General features: G+C 53.2%; 1 protein-coding gene across 14 annotated transcripts in view; it reads right to left on the bottom strand.

Annotated features, from left to right (window-relative positions):
• The window catches only part of SLC39A11 (solute carrier family 39 member 11), a 565309-nt gene that overhangs the window by 166935 nt on the left and 374929 nt on the right, over positions 1–23445 (bottom strand). For 12 of the 14 annotated variants that reach the window (XM_057318037.1, XM_057318040.1, XM_057318035.1 and 9 more), the window contains one exon: positions 617–715. The exons of the other annotated variants lie outside the window; for them this stretch is intronic. In XM_057318037.1, coding sequence (XP_057174020.1) covers positions 617–715 — 99 coding nt within the window. The remainder of the gene's footprint in view (positions 1–616; positions 716–23445) is intronic. 14 annotated transcript variants of the gene reach the window in all.

Genomic DNA, 23445 nt, shown 5'->3' with positions numbered 1-23445 from the left:
CACCGAGAGCAGGTTGTCTGACTCTCTGGGCCATGGTTCTCCCCTCTGAAAACTGAGGACTCACCTTACGTGTCACTGAAAAAGTAACACAAAGGAATAGACTAGAAAGGCCACGGGGACTATGAAAACATGAAGCTGGAGTGCAAGAGGCATCATCTCCCAGACCCTACTGACACAACCCTGGTGTTCACATTGACCAGGGTTCTGACCGGGGCCAATGTAATGACTCCTGGGGACAGGCTGTGCTCAGATGGGCCTACGTAAAGGTGTGTGACATTGACAGTAGACAATGGATTACTTCCTACCTGACGGGGAGAAAACCCAACACTGAACAGGCATGGCGTGGCTACACCTGGAGGCATTTTGAAATAGGAAACATGACCATTGGGGCTAGTTTATGTAAAGGTCGAAGGTCAAGAATGAGTTTCTTAAGCTTCCTTCCACCCTTGGGGGTGCAAGATTCAAACAGATTGTCGGCATTTTAGCAGGAGCTCCAGGGTCACTTCCGGGTCAGAAGAGGTGGCTCTCGGAGAAAGAAGCCTATACGAAGGGCTGCTCTGAGCTTTACATCAGACACGACCGCGGACTCTGACAGCAGACACTCTGGAGCACTTACCAGAAGGCTCTCCAGGGGGAGAAGCCAGCCCCTCGCAAGGGGAGGCTGACAGCCAGGCCCTCCGGGAAATTCTGGATCCCGATTCCAATGGCTAAATTCCTGAAAGAGCAAGAAGGCACATGAAGGAGCACCCGCACACACCTGGGACCCCGGACTAGACCCAACGCCGTCCCTGGGTGTGAGAGATCCTGGTGAGACCTGTGGCAGGTGCAGGAAGGAGAAAGGTTAGGGACTGTGTGCAGGTGCAGGGCACACGGAGAGGAAGGGGCTGACGTAGACCGTCCACCCCTTCATGCTGTCCTTGGTCCCCAGGGACACTCGATCTCTATGGCGTCACATAAGCAGAGAACGTGATGGTTGGGCATGAAGATGACCCGGGTTCTGCCACTGAGCTGCATAACCTTGTACAAATCATTTACCATTGGACATCTCAGATCCTTACGAATAACACAGCCGGGCTTGCACGGGGATGGTAACATCGCCCATGAAGGACTGTGCACGGCTGTGTGGCCCAGTGACCTCAGGCCTGGAACGTTCCCAGCACGGGTGAGGTGCTCAGTACGGTTTGGGCTTTATTCCCTTGTGGCATGGAGATGGGTACCTGGCATTTTACTGTGAGTCAAGCTCAGAAACGGGACAAGGGAGTACTCAGCGGACTCCAACAGGCACACCGACCTCCCGGGCTTGGCCATCCCGCTGACTCTGCGGGTCTGGCCCTGGCACCACACTTCTTTGGGCCCCTGTGGTGCTCACCGTGATCCTCTCTCCTCTGCTCCTGCAGGACATAGAGGGGTTGGGCTCTGGGAACTGGTCAGGCTCAAGGACAAACTGCCTGCTGTCTGCAGAGGGTGAAAAGGGCCGGCCTCGGGATCAGGGTCAAGAGTCTCACTTCTTGGGTCCCAGGTCTAGGAATCCAAACCCAGCTTTGGATCATACCGTCCAGCCCTGCTTGAGTTATAGGGCCCTGTAAACTCCCACCAGCCCTGGGCAGAAATGCAACTTGTTCTAGAAGCTTCTGCTAAACGGGAGCTCCCGTTTCAGGAGCAGGGGGCATTTGAAATATACTCCTTTTTAAGAAATGAACCTTAAGGGTCCATTTGCCAATATTTCATTGGCTCCTGCCTTGCCTTCTCAAACAGACCCTCAAAGGGGTGATCCTTTTTTCCCCACACTTTTCCAGTATCCCTCCCCTCCCCAAATGGATAAGTGAATACAACCAGCTTTCTTGACCTTTTGCAAAGCCCTGAATCCAAGCTTTCCTTTGAGGAAGAGCAAAGCGTCTGACCAGTTCTTGTACCCCTTTTCTGACCGCGGAAACAGCATTCTGCGGCAGGCTCACTGTCCATGGCCATCGCCTGCCCCGCCACGTTCACAGGTTGGCGCACACTGTCCCCCCAGCCTAACCCCGGACTTGCCAGCCCCATGTCACCAGTAAGTCAGAGGTGGGGCTCCCCGTCCAAAGTCCTCATGGTGACGCACTGACTGCAGCCCTCCGCCAGGCGGGCTATGGAAGCCTCCTCCGCATCCTGTCCGGGAGCCACCGTCCTGATAAGCAGCACAGAAACCCCATTCTTCAATCCCTGGCAAGCCACATGACCCCTGCCCTGCCCTGGCTCTGGCATGGCGCTGCCAGCCCAACCAGGTGCCACACCCTCGGGATCCCACCAGGCTGTCCTCAGCAGAGCACCGGCTCGTCGGGTGACCTCCACGCCCCCCCGAGAGCTCCTGGGCCCCTCACCCCCAGACAAGGACTGGACCGTGGGTTCTCCACCCCTCCCATCTTCCTGTATGTCCCTTCTTAACCCGGCTCTGCTCTTCATGGGCCCACACGTGTCACCCACCTCGTCCCCCTGCTCCACTGGATGGCCTGCATCGGTGAGACATCAGCTAGCTAGGGGTGACCCAATGGACAGGCTTGGTCCCCTCCACACCCCCTGTTCCACTTCATCACTTGCATCAGCTCCAGGCTGAGTTAAAGCCCAGAGCTCCCGGCCCTGGCCATGCATTAGCAAACGCTGACGCCCAGGCCTGCCCTCGGGGCTCCAGTGAATCGCTGTGGTGTCAGGCTCCAGATTGGCAGAACTTGGAAGAATGTGCTGATGGCGTTGATTGCCAATGATGTCAGACATCACCAAAATGGGTGAGGGTGAGGATCGTGGCCACACCCACCTCCGCCCCAGGAGCCCCTTCCCTGCTATGCTGCCACCCAACCGAGAAGCATCATGGGGGTGGCCCCAGGTGGGAGCCAAGGACACCAGCAGCTCCTGTGAATGCACCAGCTGGCCTGCAGGCTGGGTCCTTCCTGTGTATGAAACCCAAACTGGGGGGGCCCTGGAGGGGATTCTGAAGAACAAAGAACAGAAGCAGCAAAGTGGGGGTGACAGTGGGGAGACAGGACTAGCAACAGCAGAGACAGAAGACTGGCTCCCAGGTACCCAGGGCAAAGGAGCAGAAGGGGAGCAGAAGGGAAGCAGGGGCTCGGGCTGGCAGGGCTGGTCCCTTGGAAGCACGAGCTTGGAGCTGACTTAGCAGGGGGGAGGGGGCTAGATCAGCAGGCTGGGGCCCGGCAAAGGCGGTGCAAGAGGGCAGCCTGCCAGGAAGGAAGCCACAGGTGCTCCCTCCCTCTTGCAGCTCTATTCTGCTCTCCCCGGGCACCACTTGACCCAAGGGGCATGCTCTGTCGCATCCCCAGGGAGTGGGGTTTGGTGGGCCATCCCCTCTTTTGTTCGACTTTGGGGAGGGAAAGCCCAGATGAGAGGTTTCCTTTCCAGGACGGGCTATGAAGATTCCAAACAGGATTGAAAAGCAAGGGGAAAAACCGAAACCTTGGCCTTCCCGAGACAGTAAAGCTGCTGTGTTCTGTGTTTTGTTCTTCCCGGAGGGAGCACAAAGACACCATCGCCAGTCTAGACTGTGGCAAATTAGTGGCAGGGAGAGGGAGGTGGGGATGAAGGGCTCATTAAGGAGAAACCACAGGCTCTCCCCTGACGGCACCCCTTCCCTTCGGTGTCAAGCCAAGCCCCACAGTGATCTGTCACTTGAGCCGGACCAGGCTTAATAGGGAGGGGAGAGAAAGGCCAGGAAAGGCCATCCATGGGGAGATCAGGGGCAGGGAGGAGAGAGGGAGAGCAGAGGCAAGGAGGGTGGAGGGGGGCTGAGGCCTGGCAGGTGCAATGCTGGCCTGGCCTCCCTGCCCTTATCTTCAGATACCACAGATCCCAAGAGATGAGCAACAGGAGGAAAGGCCATGCCGGTGGGCAGTGGTTTCTGCTATTTCTTAGAGGCCTGGCAGGTGCAATGCTGGCCTGGCCTCCCTGCCCTTATCTTCAGATACCACAGATCCCAAGAGATGAGCAACAGGAGGAAAGGCCATGCCGGTGGGCAGTGGTTTCTGCTTTTTCTTAGAGGCCTGAATCCATTTCCCCTCGACCAGGTCTGGCTTCTCTGCATCTCCTCCTCCATGGCCCCCACAGTAGGTCAGAGAACACTCGGGTTCTAGGGCCGTTGCAGGCCCCATTGTTCAACACTTCCATGGTTAAGGGAGAAGCAAAGACACAGAGAAGCTGCATGTCTTTGGAGACAGTATGACAGACAGTGGGTGCGCCGGACAGACCTGGGGGAGACCCCCAGGGGCACCACCATGACCCAGTGCAAGCTATACACAACTCAGACTTCACTCTGTCTGTGAGCCAGGCACAAACTCCCCTCATTTTTGGGCTTCTTCTGTGGACAATTGCCGTGATGTGCTGGTCACAGCTCACAGCCCAGAGCCGGGCTCCTTGAATGGTCCTACTGTTAAAACTGCCCGGGGTTCCCGAATGAGGTGGTGCTCGGGTTCCCCACTGCCTGGCGACCTTCCCAACCCCACACGAACTTCTCCAGCTCATGCTCCTCAACCTTCTTGATTCTGTGACCTCCTCCTGGTCAGGACCAAGGCCAGCAATGGCAACCGACAGCCAGCCGGGAGCCCCCTTTCAAGGGTGACTCCCAATCCACCACGGAGCCCTGGCCATGTGCAAGAGCTTATGTCATAAGTGAAGAGAGATGTTAGGAAGGGCCCCCCACATGTTCAAGGAGTTTACAGTCGAATAGAGGGCAAACCCCTGCTTACAAAGAACTACAGGACGGTGCCCAACTGGCTCAAGGCTGTAAGGGAAGCACGAGGTACGCACGGAGAACATTCCAGGAGAAGAAGATGATCGGAGACAGAACGTGACATTCGAGATGGACTTTGAAGGTCGGGGAACCCTTTAATGGACAGAGAGAGATGGGGAGATGCACGTCCTATGGGAAGAAGGAATACAGCAAGCCGGGCGCCATCCAGGCCTTTTTTTTTGCTTTTCCCCAGTTCAAAGCCCACACGCATGCACGTACGCGCGCGCGCACACACACACACACACACACACACACAGGACACGCGCAGAAGTCACAGCCCAGCTCTCCCAGACATCAGTCTTGTAAAAACCCTTCCTGTGCATGGGAAAGCATCACAGCCCGCTGAGTCCGCTGGCTTTTGAGGGAAAACCTAAGTGCTCAGTGCCCCAGCCCCAGGCCCACCCCAATGGTCTCCCCAAGGCCAAGTGTGGGGATGCACCCCAGGGGTGTCCAGCCCACCTTTGGAGGCACTCTCACATGCTGAATGAGATGCTTGGAGGGTCCCTCGAGACCCATTTATTGGCTGTGTCCAGCCCGACCTCTTACTTAACGTCTTGGGCCTTGCACGTGGGGAAAGCTTTCTGCATGTGCCTTGCGGGCAGCAGCACAAAGCACAGAGCACACAGTTCCCCTGGCGGCGATGACCTGCGGCCAAAGTCAGCTCTTCTCTCATCTCCCATCTCCTGATACTACACCCATTAGAGGGCTCCTGGGGTCCCCCGGCTGGAATAGAAACGACCATAATCATCCCGGCCATTTACTGAAGGTGATGAAGCATCAGGCGTGGTCGTGGGTGTTTTACACGTCGCAACACACGTAGTCCTCTCGACCACCTTGTAGGTGTTACCTACCTTTAATATCCCCATTTCACAGATGGGGAAGCTGATGCACAAGCAGCTGTTCCCAAGGTCACCCAGCCACGAAGTGACAGTGGTCACATACTCTGGGTCCTCTGGGCCTCACGCGGACCCATCAAACCATCTTGGAGAGAGACGGTTACCTGGGCTCCAGTCCCCAGCAGTGGAGCCGATGCTGCAGCCACCTGCAGGTGGGGCCCACTCTGGAGGCAAGGGGAGCACACCGGATCGGGGAAGTGTTAGCTAGAGACCTCCAGAGTTCAGGGAGTTGGAACAGCTCCCCTGTATCCGGGGTTCTCAGCCTTGCCACTGTGGACATTTTAGGTCAGATCGTTCTGTGCCGTAGGGGCTGTCCCGGGCCCTGTGGGGTGTGTAGCAGCATCGTTGGCCTCTCCCCACCCGATGCCGGAGCATCCTCCCGGTCCTGACAACCGAGAATGTCTCAGACACCGCGGAACATCTTCGGGGAGGGGACTCCCTGAATCATCCCTGCTTGAGAACCACTGACCCGAGAGTAAGCAATGGCTTAGGTGAGCTGGTTTCCTCACCAAGTAGCTGAACACCAGAAAAAATGGCTTGGACCCAGCCAGGACAATATCTGATCCCATTCATCTTATTTGAGAATGTCTAGGCTCGGTGGAGTTGAGTCGGCTAGAGAACTTAGTGGTGGCAGGACAGACTCCTGGGATTCAAGGTAAAATCGACACTGGGGAACGACCGGGCCTCTGCTCTGGACTCTGGAGCTGCATGATTCCGGGGGAACCATGCACATCGTGCAATCTGTGAATAGCACCGCACCCCCCCCCCCGGAGTTGTGAAATGGGACATTGCAATGGGACATTCCTGCTTGAACCCCAGCTGCACGTCATTGCTCAGCATGGGGTTTAGTTCTGCGGTTGGAGGCAAGGCGTCCCCAGGGAGGCTACAGTCGGGAGAGTCACCGATTTCCCTGAGAGCTGGCAGGGGAGCGTCCTTGCAACCCGCAGCCTGCTCTCCAGGCTATGTTCTCTGGCCCGCCGATAATGAAAGAAGAACAGCATATTCCTGACAAGCCCCGCTTCACCCGGGCTCTCGGATCCTCCCCGGGCCGTGAGCGTGTGTGTTCTTGTGCGGCAGGCCCTTACATACTGTTTTGATTGTTATCGTCCTGCCCTGAAAGGCCTGAGTGTTCAGGCTCGGCGGTGACATCACCGGCTTCCCACTCGGGCTGCCGCAGGAGGTGTCTGACGAGCTTGCAGGTGGGAAGGGGCTGGATGCTCCCCGCGGGGCCGCCGGGCCCTACCTGCTCCGTGGAGCTGGTTTAGCACAGAAGGGATCTTCCCCCACCCCCTTCCCTCGGTTTTGGGAGGCTTACTGCCACAGGCTGGAAAGCCGAGATGACCCATCCTTTCCCTTAAAGTCTGCGGCCCTTCTCAAAGAGGGCGGGGAAAGGCCCCGGGAAATCAGGCCACAAGGCAGGGTGGCGTGGGAGGGTGATTCAGGCCACCACTGCGCACTCCTCCTTGCAGAACAGCACAGAAGCCTCCTGGATGATCAAGGGGCTCTCTCACTCCCCGAGGGACGCCCTGGGGATCTTCACCTGCCAAGTCTCCCAGCAAATAAATCAGTCCTACCTACAGGCCAGGTGAGAGGCTGCCTCCATGTGATTTAAAAGCACCCGGGGGTATGTACCCGCGAGCCGCGTGTTTATATAGTCATAAAAAGGCTCTACCAGGTTCTCAGTAGCTCCATCAGTAGCCGCAAACCGAAAATTAAGCAAGTGCCCGTCGAGGACTGAATGAAGAAAGAAACGGTGGTCTGTTCAGCCAGTGCGATAGCGTTCAGCCACGAGGGTGAACAATCTAGAGCTACATGCAACAGTAGGAAGCATCTCAGAGGCAAAACTGTGGACCATCCGATTCTTGGTTTCGGCTCAGGTCAGGATCTCAGGGGCCTGGGATCGAGCCCCACTTCAGGCTCCCTGCTCGGCGAGGAGTCTGCTTGTGGATTCTGCCTCTTCCTCTGCCCTTTGCCCAGCTCTCTCCCTCTAATAAATAAATAAATTAAAAAAAAAACTAATTGATTTTTAAAAACAATGCATTCTAGCAGAAAATGTGGAGAAGAGCCCCTGTCTTTGCCTCCGATGACTCAGCTTGGTCGTTCCTGCTTGGGGACATTCTGTGAATAGTTCAGGAGGCCCTACAAGACCCAGGTGGAGGATCCCATGAGGGCTATGGGTGCTGAACACTTTGTAAACTTGGCATGCGGGTGGTTTCCCCCCGGCCGTAGATTGGGAGACCCCTCACTGCAGGGTCTTTCCTGGGATACCTACGTCCATTCCCCTGCCATGCTTTACTCCAGTCTCTCATTCGCTGAATGCGTCAGTCACTCCATCTGCAGGACCACCATGTGAGGGGAGGGGATGCAACGAAAACATTTTGTTCTCTAGCACGAAAAATGCCGTTACAAACCACTGAAAAAATTTTCCAGCATTTTGGTACTTTCCTCTAAAGAGCCTTGATTAACGTTTATTCTTTCTTTCACTTACGGGGTGTAAGTTCATTTTCCATTTTGTAGACGGAGTCACCAAGGTGCCGCAAAGGGCAAGTGCTAATCTGAAAAACACAGCACGGGTCACTGCAGTAGGGCGACCCATGTTGGGTTCCAAGCCTTCCCCAGGTGCCATCTCCGTATAACACCACAGAGGCGGGAAGGAATAGTGGCCGGCGACGGCTTCGGGGAAGGAAGACAACAAACCTTGAGGTCATTCTTGGCCACTTTCTCTCTCGCTCCTCACACACAACCTGACAGGGAATCCTGGGGATCCATCCTCCAAGCCTGTACGGATCTAGGCACCTCCTACCCCCTCCACGGCTACACCGAGGTGGGGACCGCCACCATCTCCTGCCCGTTTACAGTGGCAGCGACCTGACCGGTCTCCTTGCTTCTTCCCCGGCCCCTCCAGTCTGTTCTCTCCACACCTTCTCCTTGGCTTGAAACTGCTGTGGCTACCCCTTTCACCCAGAGGCAGAGCCCAGGTCCTTCTCCTGGCTTTCTGTGACCTACATGTCCCCACCCTCTGTTCTCTCTCTGACCTCCTCTATTCCTCTTCCCTGCCTCCTTCCATTCCAGCTGTCCAGTCTTTCTCTCTGCCCTTCTCTCTCTGCATGCTTGGTTGCTCCTGCTTTGGGCGTTTCTACTGGAATATTCCTCCTCAGGTAGCTGTGGCTCACCTCTTCACCTCTTTCAAAACTAGGCCATCTGACTTTTCCAAGGCTAGGTCATAAAAGACATTGTGGCGTTTGTCTATGTCTCTTGACCGTGAGCTCTGGGGGAAGCTGGCTGCCATGTTGTAGGACCCTCAAGCAGCCACACAGAGGCACCCATGTGACGGAGGGCCTCCAGCCAGCAGCCATGTAGTCTGCCATCTTGGAAGCTGATCCTCCAGCCCCGTCCAGCCTTTAGAGAAGTACAGCTCCAGCTGACTCCTTGACTGCAACCTCAAGAGGGACACAGAGCAGGGACCACTCAGCAAAGCCACTCTCCAATTCCGAACCCACAAAGAACGTGAGATAATGTTTACTGGTTTGAACCACCAAACTTTGAGCCATTTTGTTATTCTGCGGTTGTAAGAGTCACCTTCCCAATGAAATCTGCCCTCGTCCCCTTATCTAAAATTACAAACCATCCAGCACTCCCATGCCCCTTTAAGCCTAGTTGATTTTTCTTCTCCTCTCCCTTGTGTTTTTTTGATAGCATTGCCTACCATCTAACCTACTGTGCAATGTACTCATTTTTCATGGGTATGGTTCGTTCTCTCCCCCACATCCGACCCGGCATCAGAACAAGCTAGGAATCTCTGTGCACCGATGGCGTCCCGAGCACTTACAAGGCTGCCAGGTGCACAGCCATGAAACAGACATGCGTGCAGATGCGGCCCGTGAGCTCCAGCAAGGCTGAGGTCTCGACTGCTCCCAGCTACAGGTCATCAATCAGCAGCGAGCCTGTCACAACTCCCTGGGCCATGGTGTCTTCTGCTCTAAAATAAGGAGGCTGAATTGGGCGACCCGTAAGCTCTTTTCCAGATCCTAAGCTCTGTGATTCCTAAACAAGGGCAGTATTGTGGGTTCTCTGGATTCCCGGGGCTGCAGAGACAGGCCTCCGCTTTTGCCAAAGCTCGTTTCCCTGGCCGTGCACATCTGGAAAGCCGAAAAACAAAACCATCGCCTTGTGCACATCTGGACAGCATAAACCAATCATTCTAAGAGGAAACTCCGAAACGGCTGCTCAGCGAAAAACCGTGATGCAGGCCAAATGAGAGGGGCTGAAAGGCTCCTTTCTTTTCCACCCGCCAAACAATCTTCTGGGCACGAAACTGGAGGCTGAATTCTCTACCGCTGAATACCATATGCTCTCAACAGACTTCCACTGCGGCCTCCGTCACGTTGCTCTCTCTGCCTGGCTCCTGGCCAATGCAAAACTCAGAGAACAGGGATTTTTCCCCCCACTCCCTTGTTAAGACCAAACGATACCTTCACTTATCCTTGGGGCATGTGGACCGAGTTCAAAGCTGAACACCACCTGCTCCTCCTCCTCCTTCAGGGACAGCAATTGAACAAGCCAGACAGGGAGCTTTGAGCTCTGGTGAGAAATCGCGGGCAATTTGCATGCAGTTCTGACTGCAGCTGGGCAGAGAAAGCCGCCTGTCACCATGCAGTGTGTGGCTGGACAACCAGCCTGGGCCCCCAGAACAAAGAGGTATGATATTCCTTTGCAAATGAAGCGAGGTTCAGGGGCTCTGAACTTCCTGCTATCTCTCTTCGCTAGCAAAGATAAGCAGTGCAGGGAGTGGGGGAGGGGCAGACAGGGAAACGTGCGCTTCTACCCACTTCCAAGTTCACGGTCAGGGATGTCACTGGCTTGATGGCCAAGACAACCTGGAGCACGGGAAGGCTCGAGCTGCAACTCAGTGTGTGCACTGAGTCAATGTCGTGCAAACAACTGGGGATGCCTGCAAGGAGCAGATGAGGGTAGGCGAAGACCTGGGGGTTAGGGGGTCTGGTCATTCCTCACCATCATTCTTTAGAGGTCTCTTGAGGGTGCAGGTGAAGGGCAGGAGCAAGATCCAAGGAGTTATGGCCCCCTGAGGCCCAGGCCTAGACCCTCACTCTCAAACCGCGGCACCTCCCCAGGACTCAGAACACTCCATCTATGAGGCCACTGCCTTCTGCTCTCAAGTCTGACGACAGACGGAGAGCTCACATGGCCCCCAGTCCCCAGCCTGCTGCCTCTGAGTGTACACTGACGCGAAGAAAACCAGGCGGGGCGCTGGAAAGAAATCTAACAAAAAAAGAAACCTGTTCCTTCTGTATCCTGCCTAGCTGGGGACGCTGAGCTTTGCTGCTGGGAAACCACTATGTCTTCTTGGCTTCTCAGTGTGGATGAAGGGGAGTGCAAGATAAACGTCCACGAAACCAGCGCCAACGAGGCGGGCTGCGGATAATCATCTGCTGGGAGTTTCTGAGCCTGCTCTGTGTGGATGCCATCAATGACACCAAGATGGCGGGTGAAGCAGCCGCCCTCCTTCTAGAAACAGCTGGAGCTGCTCACAGAGGCGCCTGGCTAGCAGCAACCGTGGCAAGAGCACCGGGCAGCTAACTTAATAAGCTCCTGCTTTGCACCAGATCCAGAGAGAAGTGCCGTTGATGAGTCATCTCATTTCACTCGGGCAACTACCCTACATGAGAAATGCCAGTAACCCGTTTCATAGATGTAGAAACTGAGGCTTCGAGAGAGGGTGAAGTACCTCTCCCAAGTTCATGAGCCCCCAGGCAGCTGAAATCCCAGCTCAGGTCTGCTGATTCTAGAGCTCATGGGCTTCACCTCCACGTGCTGCCCCCTCACACTCCTGCAGAAACCTTGCAAAGCGAGGGTGGATTTTCCTGTCATCTCAGTTTATGAGGGTAACCTGTGATTATGGGCAGGGTTTCACACCACGAAGCCGTCTGGTACCAATTTTCTGCCGCAGGGGTTAGAGATGGGGACCTAGCACAAACATTGTAAAAGATCCTATTGGTTTAAAATATTGTTCTTTAATTCTCTGTAAAATCAGAAGAGGTTCCCAGTATTTTCAAATGAGTGGCTGGGTTCTGACACATATCCTGGATCCTTTTCTCAGTCAGTAACTATAAAGAATTCCTTGGCTACTATATGTAGATCTCAGTGGGCTCCGATGGATGCCCCAGGGGCCATTCCCAAGGTGCCAGGAACCCCTAGTCCTCCTGGTGGGAGGAAGCCAATTAAACACTGTCATCTCTGACCCCTGCACTCCCTCTGAGGGGTAACTAAGCAGTGCAAGTCCAGAGAGAGGGGAGGACATAACCACAGGCTCTGCTGGGGCACAAAAGGAGAAGAAGGACCGATAGTGTCCATCACATGGCCAAGAAAGCACGATCATGCCAACAGCTGCTTGGTCCCCACCCGAGGAGCCACTCAGTATAGAGCCCATCCAGGCAGAGCTGAGACTTAAGGATCATCCCATGTGAATAGGAGATTATGGAGAAGACTGCCTTCCCCGCTGTGTCCTATCAAAACCAGCCAGTCCTCTGGCCTCTTCAAGAGCACCAGTGTCATCCAAGACACAGAGACAGGGACTGCTTCCCATTAAAGGCGATTAAGGAGACGTGACAACCAAATGCAATGCCAAAATCAACAAATAAAACATCAGCAGACACATCTATAAAGGACATTCGGGAGTGATTACAAAAATTGGATAGGGTCAGTGTCCTAGATAATTTCATTAGATCAATGTTGAATTTCTTGGGTGAGATAATCTTTATCCTTTCTTTTTCCCTCAAAGTTAAGTAGGTTGCTTTGCTCTGAGACTTCTCAAATAACTTGATATACAAATTTAATCATTCATCAAATATTTAATTTTTTTTAAGCAATGTTGACACCCAACGTAGGGCTCAAAATCACGACCCCGAGATCAAAAGTTGCTTGTTCTTCCAACTGAGCCAGCCAGATGCCCCTATATTCATCAAATATTTAAAGAGTCCTTACTATGTGCCAGGTACTCTGTATTTTTTTTTACTTTTTATTCTGAAATAATTTAATATATATATATATTCACAGAAAAGTTTTAGAAATAGTATAGATGTCCTATGTCCCCATCATCCAGATTCCCTAATGTTAACAAAGATATAACCACTGGTACAATTAGCAAAACCAGGAGAACAACATTTTACATCGGTGTGAAAAAGAAGGAAGGACTCCCACCCCATCCCCTCCCTTCCCACACCCCCTATGTAATCAGTCTTCTTAGTTTCTGGTTTATCTTTGTACAGGTGAGCAGACATATCTCTATGTTATTATCTCCCCCCCTTTTATTACACAAATGTTAGCATACTACAGATGCTCCTTTTTACTTTGCCTTTTTCACTTAACAGTATGTCCTGGTAATCCCTCCAAATCAGTTCACAGAGCTCTTCCCCACTCTTTATTACAGCTGCATACTACTCCACTCTGTGGCCGTACCAGTTTATTCAACCCCAGTTAGGTTACTTCCAATCCCTTGCAATCACAAACAATGTTGCAATGAAAAAATAACCTTGTGCATATCCTCATTTTCACATTCTTAGAAGTGTATCTGCACGGTAGATTGCTAAGTGCTGCCCAGATCAAAAGGGAAAAGCAAATTTCTTTTTGCTAGATGTCGACAAGTTTCTCTCCAGAAGGGCTGCATCAATTTGCATTCCTGCCAGCAGGTATGAGGGGGCTGGTTTCTCCACGGCCTCATCACGGAATATGGTGTCATATTGTAAAACTGTGCCCATCTGATAGGTAAGAAATGATATCTTGGTGCTATTTTTTTCCGTGGTGCTATTTTAATTAGCATTTTTCTAATTAGGAGTTCCAACATTTTTCCTACATGCCAGAAGGACATTTGCATACCTCTTTTGTGAATACGTGTTCATGTCTTTTCCTCTATTTTTTTTTTTATCAGAACGTCCTTATTCTTAAAAGATGCAGCTGCAGTACATAGAGGTGAGGGGCCCTGAAATGTCAAATAGTTCAGTGGGGAAGAAAAGGATGTGTGTGTGTATGTGCGTGTGTGTGTGTGAGCATATATGTTTATCTATCCAGGGAGAGAACAATAGTCTTATTATACACACATACACACACACACACACACACACACACACACACACAGAGCTCCTCCCTCTCCGCATACACACAAAATGAGTCAGTCGTCAACAGCCACCGTGCTCCCTCCCAGAGCTGCAGCAAACATGCTCGATCGCCCAGCCTCCCCTTCTGCCTTCACGGCTTCCACACGACAAGTCACTCTGGGAAGGACTTCAATGCCGACGGGCCGGCCACATCCCTAGGAAGCCCGGCAAACTGACAGAGCACTCAGGTGAGCCACGATGTCCCTGTCTCCTGGAATCCCGTCTAGCCAAGGTCTTCAAGGTGGGCCCCCCAGGCCTGGTCACTCCCCATCAACCTTCACAATGTGTGCCATGATTACTTACTTTAAATCACCCACCTTTTGCTCTTCAAATGCCTTTTTAAATCAAATTGTAATACTTTCGTCAGGGGAAAAAAAACATTGCCTTATTTGCCCGACACAGAAAATAACCACAGAGGTAAACAGGGGGAAAGCAAATCCGAAACAGTGAATTGGCGTGTCTGTGATGTAAATCTAGACCCAGATTTGGTGTCCGGGTAGATGGTCCAGCGAGGGCCCCCAGCCCCCTGCCACTTGCCGAAGTCAAAATCCCAGATGGAAATTCCCGATCATCTTTTTTTGAGGGGGGGAGGGGTTCCCAGTGCAAATACAGTCTGTGGCCCGGACGGTCACAGTATTCCGAGATGGCATCTGGCAGGCAGGTGAAATTAGCATGTTGAAAGAGCTGCGCCTGGCGCCTGGAACAGAGTAAGCGCTCAGTAAACGCTAGCTGCTTCCTTCATCACCATGACGATGAGGAGCCGTGTGCAAAAAGAAAAGCGTTAACAGAGCAGGCTTGAGACAGCCCTCCTCAGAAAGGTCTGTTTGTAGGGCTGGCCCTTTGCTGCTTCTGGGAACCTGATGAGGGTGTCTCTCTGTGCCCAAACTGTTTGTGCAAATCATATTGTTTACGCTGAACACCTGCTTCAACTTCTGGGAGCCTGGAATTTTAGTATGCGGTAGTCAGAGGGTGCCTATGTGACCAGCCCCCAGTAAAATATTTGGGCACGGAGTCTCTAATGAGTGTCCTGGGTAGACAAGAATTTGCACATGTGGTCACAAATTCATCCCTGGAGGAATTAAGCACACGCTGTGAGCTAGCAAAGGAAAGGACTTTTGGAAGCTTGTGCCTGGCTCCCTCCAGACTTTGCCCCACAGATTTTTTTGCTGATTTGGCTTTGTATCTTTTCCCTACAATACATCTTATCTGTGAGTATGGCTGAATGCTGAGTCCTGTGGGTCCTTACAGTGACTCACCCAATCGGGGTAGGCTTGGGGGACCTCCAGTGTAAGAAGTAGCAGTGGTGACCATGGCTGGTGTCAGGTGGCTGGACCGAAGGGAAGCTGCACACGGCACCCATCACATCCCAGGGTTGCGAGTGGGAGGCAGCCAGGGTCCCCCACCTTCGTGGATTGGAAAGTGGGGCTAAGGGCTGAGAGGGCTGGTGGACTGGAAGAGGCTCAGTACATGAAACCCAAGGCCAGAGGTCACCATGGGACCACAGGGACCAGCGATGGAGGCACATTCGAGACCCTGCCTGACACCAGGGGGCCCGTCACATCACAGAGAAGATATAAGGAGAAAGGACAGCACCCCACCAGAGGCTCCCCTTGGTCAGGAGAGGGCTAATGCTGAGAATTCTGATCTCCTTTAGGGAAGAGGAGAAGAGGGAGGGGACTCTCAAATTGCCTGTGTGTATAACCCGAGCCTAGCATATCTAAGACTAGAGGTGACAGGATGATCTTTAAATGGCACGTGTTTACCATCCAGACAAACGAAGGCTAAATTCATGGACAAGTTCTCAAACTTGACGGTCCATGAGAATCACCTAGAGGGTTTGTGAAAGCACAGACTGCTGGGCCCACCCCGAGTATCTGGTAGATCGGAGCGGGGCCTGAGAACATACACTTCGAACGGGTAACAGCTGCCAGGAGCCACACTTTGAGAACCACTGACACAGAGACATAGCTTTACATGTCACGATCAGAATGAACGGGCCTCTGCTGTGCAGGAGGGAGAATGGTTTGCCCCAAACTGCATAAGCCACCCTGGGCAAGGGGAATTTCATGAATCCTCCCTTCCAACAGGCCGCAGCTGTGTGGGGAGGCCGGGCTCAGGGGGAGGCGGGCTCGTCAAAAGCCCCAGTAAGGCTGTCTTGGCAGAGCTCTGGGGAATCGGAAATATTCTAGAGCCTTCCAAGAAGAGGCACATGCCGCCCACCCTGTCTCAGGCACTTGCACAGTGCAGGCAGTAGTGGGATATCCCAGCCCGAGCCTGAGTCCAGACGGGACCCTTCACACCTGTCGTGTCTTGGCCCTGCTGGGGGGGATTCTCCCAACAGATGGGCATGAGTTCTGGGCTCCAGGAAAGGCTGCAGGCATCCAGAAGAGGGACAGTCCCTCCTATTTCCTTAGGCCAAGGGTTTTCAGCTGCGGCCGACTCGGCCTCCCAGGGGACATCAGCGATGTCTGGAGACTTTTTTGGTTGATACAGCTGGGGCCGGGCTCCTGACATGGAGTGTGAAGAAGCCAGGGATGCTGCTAAGACTCCCACAGTACACGAGCTGGCCCCGTGACACCGGCGTCTCTGCTTCCAGGCGTCAGAAGTGTGGAGGGGTGAGAATGCCCACTCTGTACCCATGCACAGCAGGCTCTGAGGGCAGTAGGCACCAGCGGGGACTTGTGAGAATGGGGAGATGGAGCTAGAAGGTCTCCATTCAATTACCAAAGAGTCCTCAGCCATGCGCCTTGGAGGGCGGCTAGGACGCAGCTGGTGCAGGAGGCTGCGTAAGGAGGGAGACGGCGGAGGAAGCCCACGGAGGGCCCTTCCCCACTGCCAAGGCCAACCTGGAGACCACGCCACCACCTACAAGCCCTGCAAGGCCCACTGCCCTCCTCTCTTAGCCTGAATTCCAAGCTCATTCGGCTCCTTCTCCCTCCATGCGTCTTGGAGCAGGGACGACCATATCCATCAACTCACATCTCATTCACAGAGGGAGCGAGTCCAGATATTTAGAGCATTTTTGGAATACACCACATTTATACCTTTTTTGAGCTCCCAGCAGGTTTCCCTATAAAGCTCTGCTGTAAATGGCAGGCTGGGTGCCCGCTCAGCTTACAAAAGCCCGTTTAACTCATCCATTAATGGCTTCTAAGTACCTTAAGTCCCTTACGGCTTACGTCAAGCTTTGTGGGGGAGGTCAGGAACTGAATCACCATTTAAAACATGTTTGTTTTCCCTTATGGGAAAAGGCCTTTACTCTGAACAGTGGGAAGGCAAGAAGAAAGCACTAAAGAAATGAGTATGAGACAGAATGTGGAGACGGGAGGAATTCGAAACTCCAAGGAGAACATTCCTTAGCCGCTGGGGTCATGATCATGAAGCAATTCAAGGATTAATCAATCCTCAGTCATCGCTGACTTCCTATTCTCTCTCTCTCGGCCACGTCGGCTTGACGATTCAAAAGAGCAAAAAACCCCAAAGAATCCATGCTGCAGGGAAGGGCAAGAGCTGCTGGAACCAAAGAGGGACAAGCAGACCGGATGCTGGGGTTCTGGAGAGTTTCCTGAGGGAGGCTGGCCAGGGGCGGAGATGAAGCCCCGTGTTCGTCAGGACTCGACGGGCATGAGCAAGGGGACACTGGCCTGATGTGAGGTGGGCTCGGAGGGCCCGGTAAGATTTTTTTTTTAAATTGTGGTAAAATTCACATGGCATACAATTTACCATCCCAACCATTTCTAAGTGTACAGTTCAGTGGCATTTCGCACACTCACAATATCGTGCAACCACTTCCACTACCTAATTCCAGAACACTCTCATCACCCCGAAAGGAGACCCCATACTCACTGGCCGTAGTTTCCCACCCCTCTCTCCCCAGCCTGGCAAGCACGAATCTGCTGTCTGTCGCGGGAGCACAGAAATGGGATCGTGCAATATGCGACCTTCTGTGGCTGACTTCCTTCACTTGGCAAGTTTTCAAGGTTCGTCCCCATTGCATTGTGTATCAGTACTTTGCTCTTTTTTTTGGTAAAGATTTATTTATTTATTTGAGAGAGAGAGAGGGACAGCAAGCTCATGAGTGCTGGGGGGAGGGGCAGAAGGAGAGGGAGGGAGAATCCCAAGCAGACTTCATGCAGAGCGTGGCGCCTGACCTGGGGCTCCATCTCATGATCCTCAGACCATGATCTGAGCTGAAACCAAGAGTTGGATCCTAATCGACTGAGCCGCCCAGATGCCCCTCAGTACTGTGTTCTTTTTTACGGCTGAATAATATTCCTGTGTAGAGACAGACCCATTTGTTTGTCCATCCGTCCGTGGATGGACATTTGGATGGCTTCTACTTTTTGGTGATTGTGAACAGAGTTGCTGGGAACATGGGCGTATGAGCTTTTGTTGGAAAACCCATTTCAGTTACTGGGGGCACGTGACGGGAGTGGAATGGCTGGGCCACGTGGGAAGGATTTGGTGCTTGTCACAGAGGACCTGGGGGCCATTCACGTAAGGAGATACATTAGTAGAATTGTGTTTTTAGGCATTCGCCGTGGCTGGTGTGGGCAGAGGGTGACAGGGGGCAGGAGTGGCCAGGGTGGATGAGAGACCAGATAGGGTGGCAGGAGGAAGGAGAGAAGTGGCAGGTCCCATCCTCCTCGTCTCTTTTGCCCCTGCTGTGGACATCTCGCTACAAGTGAGAAAGAGCCATTTCCCCCGATGACATTCTCCCCTGAAATCACAGGCAAGACGGGCGCGTCAAGCTGATTTTGAACTTCTTCTCAGCTGGACTCTGAGAAACTCACTGTCCTCCAAGAGCTTTCCATGGGCTCTTTTGGCCAAGAGTGGAGCCCCCGTGATGTCTGAGGGACCCTCACTTCCAGACTCATGCCTGCACTGGAGCTGTACCTCGGCGCTTTGCCTCCAGATGGGAGGTGATTTCCACCCCCAAGGAAGCTATTTATTCAAACCGAGCCTCAGCTGTCTTGTTATCGGTCCCCTTATTTATATAACTGCCTGATTTATGAGTCAATCTCATGCACAGGGTAAAAATTCCAATCTGAATAACCTAAGACCTATACCATCACCCCGAGGCACCCATTTCTTGAAAACAAAAACAAAATGTCAGCAAAACAGAACAAAACGAAAACTGTCCACCGCCGGAACTCCCGGCCCCTCTGCAGGGGACTGGCACCTGCCAAAGGGACTCCTGCCCATGGCCTTTACAAGGAGTTCTTTCCATTCCTGTTCTGTCCTGGGAGTGGTGCAGGGAAAGGCGGGCACCAGATCCTTGGATGGAAAGTTGGCCACGTGGCCAGGTCACCGGCGGATTCTCAAGGAGGCTCTACTTCCTGCAAAATCTTCTGGGTGTCCTCTACATTCGAATTCACCGCAAGCGACTATGGGCAAAGGCCCCACTGTGACCTTTCCCGTGTAGCTAGTTCTCCGTAGGTCCTGGCTGGCGGGAAGGAAGGCGCCAGTGAACGCATAAGACAGACACACCCATGGAAGAAAGAGAAAGACATCCAGCGCCACGAAGGCTTTGGGTTTGCCGCTGCATTTCTTCAAGGCTGATCTGGAGAGCGGGGAGGACAGAATCAGGTCAGCTGGGGATTTTGCACCTAGTGCTTGGCCTATAAAAGCTCCTCCTTGGAGGCAAAGGGTTGATCTGGGGGAGAACCCCGTTTAGGTAAACACAGAGCCAGGAAACCAAAGTGCAGCCGATAGATTTGCCGCTAGGGGATGTTCCCAGAGTAGCTGCAACCCCATCACTTGCATTTTCTTAGAGGAGCGGGAGCCCCAAGATTTCCTCTTGGAGATCTGGCAGCTTGGGGCTCGGCCCAGAAAGAGGAGTAGAACCATCCAAGAGCTTAGAAGACTGCACAAACTTTCGAGGGTAAATATTTGCAGTGACTCCCAAGAGAGGTTTTCTGCTCTAGCTCTGGCCCCCAAGGGTCATTTCCCAGGGCCCACTAACAGCTCGAGATTACCTACAGGCTCTGTCCAAAAGGGGATTTGTCAGGCTCCCTGAACCGCTCATGAGTCAGAGACCGGGTTCCTTGACCCGCTCCCCCGCCTGGGAAGCATCTGGACTCACCACACCAGGGGGCAGCGGAACATCTATTGCACGGCACCCTGGTGAAGTCAATGGTGCGAGTGTCCGGCCTGTGGTCTGGAGGCTCTGCCCAGGCTCGTGGGACGGGCAGACAATTTACGAGCAAAGTAACACATCGTAAAAGTAAGCAGCAAACGCTAAGGAGCCGACAAGCCAGGACAGAAGACCTTTCTTTGTGACCAGGGAAGCTAACAGAGCCACCACCTCGGGTTGGGGGCAGGCCTGCGCGGCCAGTCTTGACAACAATGGTCAAGGACAACTCAGAGGACTTTCCTCCAGGCCCTAGCACGCTATTGTACACCTGGCCTTTTGCCGTCTGGGTCCCCAGCAGCTGGAACTTGCCAGTGTGTCTGTGGTACACAGACTTGTCCCAGGCCATCTGGGGGGGTGTGATGACTCATTAAGCTCATGAAGCACCTTGTGGCCTTTGATTCCAACTAAATTGATGCAGGATGGACCAAGCCACGGATAGAAGCAGTGCCGAGCAGGAAAAGGCTTCTGTTAAACCCTGCCGCACAGATTCACTCATTTAGCCGACAAAATCTTACCTAGTGCACTCATTCCATGTTCTCATGAGGACAGGGACAGACAGTAAAAAAGCCAGCAAGCAAACACTTCCATGCCGGGGAACTGTGGTCAGGGCTGGGAAGGACACGGCCATGGGAGCTGATGGGGAATTTCAGGGAGGACCTCACTGAGCTAGGGTGGCCAGAGTTGGGCTTGGTGACGGGGTGAAATCGAAACTGAGAGCTGAAGAATGAACGGGAGGGAGAAGCAGTTTAGAGAGTGAGCATTAGGGAAAATGAGCGCTCCCGGCAGAGGGCAAAGCAAGAAGAAAGGCCTGTGGGCGAGCAAGATCTTCATGTTCAAGAAATCCGAAGAGGTCCTGAGTAGCTGGAGTCTACTGAGGAATGGGGGCTGGGGGTGGGAATGAACTTGAACTTTATTCCAAATGCAATGAGCCCCAAGAGGACTAACGTCAGGAACACGGCAAAGGTTAGCGTTCACAACGGGGCTGAACTAGGCCTCTCAGCCTTTTTGGCTGGCTTCCCTTGTAACACAACTACAAATGTAAACTGGTCAGCGAGGGCCAAGGAATGATTTAGGAGCACGGGCAACTTTCTGATGTTGAAACAGCCAGATTTCTGTTTTCTGCATCAAAACTTTTTTTTTCCTTAAGATTTTATTTCTTTTTTTTTTTTTTTTTTAAAGATTTTATTTATTTATTTAACAGAGATAGAGACAGCCAACAAGAGAGGAAACACAAGCAGGGGGAGTGGGAGAGGAAGAAGCAGGCTCATAGCAGAGGAGCCTGATGTGGGGCTCGAACCCAGAACGCTGGGATCACGCCCTGAGCCGAAGGCAGACGCTTAACCGCTGTGCCACCCAGGCGCCCCAAGATTTTATTTCTTTATTTGAGACAGACAAGAGAAAGCATGAGCAGGGGGAGAGAGAGAGCGAGAGAGAGAAGCAGGCTCTCTGAGCAGGAAGCCTGATGTGGGGCTCGATCGCAGGACCCTGGGATCATGACCTGAGCTGAAGGCAGATGCTTAATGGACTGAGCCACCCAGCCGCCCCTTCTGCAGCAAATCTATCCTTGCTCCCCACCTGCAGGACTGATTCTCATCCCCAGGGCCATTACTAGTTGACCACAAGATACACTTGGGAGTTTCCAGTCCAATAATGTGACACTCAACATCCCTTCTTCGCAGTTCTGCAAAGAGGGTATCTGTCATTATTCTAAGCTTGAGCGAGTCCCTGGGACCCAGCTCCATCACCGGCACACTCCTGGTCTGACACAGTGATTTTGGACTGGTGCCTCACCATACTTGCTCTTTGTCACCTGCCCCTCTTCTGAGAGCTGCAGCCCCACTAGACATTGTCCAATGTCTAGAATCCTGCTATGTGGCAACAAGCTGACTGTGGTCTGCCCACATTTTCAAATAGCACTTGATCCTGGATCCCACCATCATCACGCTCCACCACGCTCCGGGAGCCCATGGAATGTGTTACTCTTGGCTGGCTCTTGCTGGTAAAGACACCTGTAGCCTTTCCTGCCTGTGGCCTGACCACACCTTGGAGGTCCCTTTCCTCCAAACAATGTCCTGGATCAGCCTGGCAAGTGGCTCCCTCTCGGCACGGGCAGCTGGGGGCTTCTGTCCAGGGAGGAGGTTGACTACCAGGGCCAGGCCTCTGTCCACCTCTTCTCCAGCTGCCGCTGTGAATGCCCACAGTGGCCCAAGATATAACTACCCAGGGTGCCCACCTGAGACACTAGCCTTCAAGTTTCTAGGGGGATTTCAAAAGCAGTCTGACAGCCAGCAGATTTCTCTACTGAATGGGCTCAAGTTGCAGGAAAGGGGGTTTAAATGAGAGTGTCCTTGAAGCAGGGGCATAACGGGACTGCCACAGTTAGTCCTTTACCATTAAAGGAATGCTGAGCTGCCTGGCCAAGCATCCATCCCATTGCCCTATGGCCAGGCAAGTAAGCCTGGCTAAAGGAATAAACAAACCCTCTAGAAGCTTCTAGAATAGCTACTTTCCAAATTCATCAGGCTGGGGAATCTTTTCTTCAGATGAGCTCTTGGGTAGAAGCACAGTACTTAAAACAGATGAGAACAAAGCCCGGCTCCCACTTCCACCACGGACACTTTGGATGCCTGTGGGACACGGTTTGCAAATCCTGGCTGAAAATGCAGAGACGCTAAGCAGGGAGCCACAGCCCCCATGTGGATGAGGCACGGAAAGGAGAAGGTCCGCAATGCTAATGATGATGGGGATGACAGAACAGTAACAGAAGCCACCTTCTACTGAGCCAGTGTTTGCCCAGACCGAGCTAAACGCTCTGCAGGTTCCACTCTGGAGCTTCCAGATCTTTCCAGTGTGTTACTCCGATTGGACACAAGCAGAAATTGAGCCTCTGAGAGGCTCAGTGACATCCCCGAGGCTACACACCGCCTGGAGAGCCAAGGGCATCAGAGGGCCCCTGGGGGTGTCCCGCTGACAACTGGGGGCATCAGAGGGCCCCTGGGGGTGTCCTGCTTGCAACAGGGAGCATCAGAGGGCCCCTTGGTGTACAAGGTTGGCATGACTCTGCTGAACAACGGCCCAAAGCTGGCCCCACATCAGGAAGAGCCCAGGGGCTTCAGCCCCCTTGAGCTGGCTGGCAAATGCTCTGTGCTGATTAACTGTGAACTTCGGAGAAGACAAGTGTGCACTGACGCCAGGGATCCCTCCCAGGCCTGCTGGGGCCTGTTTCCAGCCTCTGAATGAGGAAGCTGTGCTTTGCAGGCACCCGCACAACAAGAATAGGCCCTGAGATGCCCAAATGAAGGGCCCAGGGGAAGCGCAAAGTATCACCATTGTTGGCGACGGAAGCCGTGCCAGGCGAGGAGAGGGCGGCCCGGCGGCCAAGCATTACTGCAGGAAAGGAAAGAGGTTAATATTTTTCTGGGCAAACAATGCAACTTTTCTAACTGGGAGCCCCACAGCCATGACCTCATG

This window comes from Ursus arctos, unplaced genomic scaffold (genome assembly GCF_023065955.2).
Source record: "Ursus arctos isolate Adak ecotype North America unplaced genomic scaffold, UrsArc2.0 scaffold_24, whole genome shotgun sequence".
NCBI classification, from domain to species: domain Eukaryota; kingdom Metazoa; phylum Chordata; class Mammalia; order Carnivora; family Ursidae; genus Ursus; species Ursus arctos.
The sequence above is the reverse complement of the archived record's forward strand: the minus strand, read 5'-3'. Positions and strand labels throughout refer to the sequence as shown.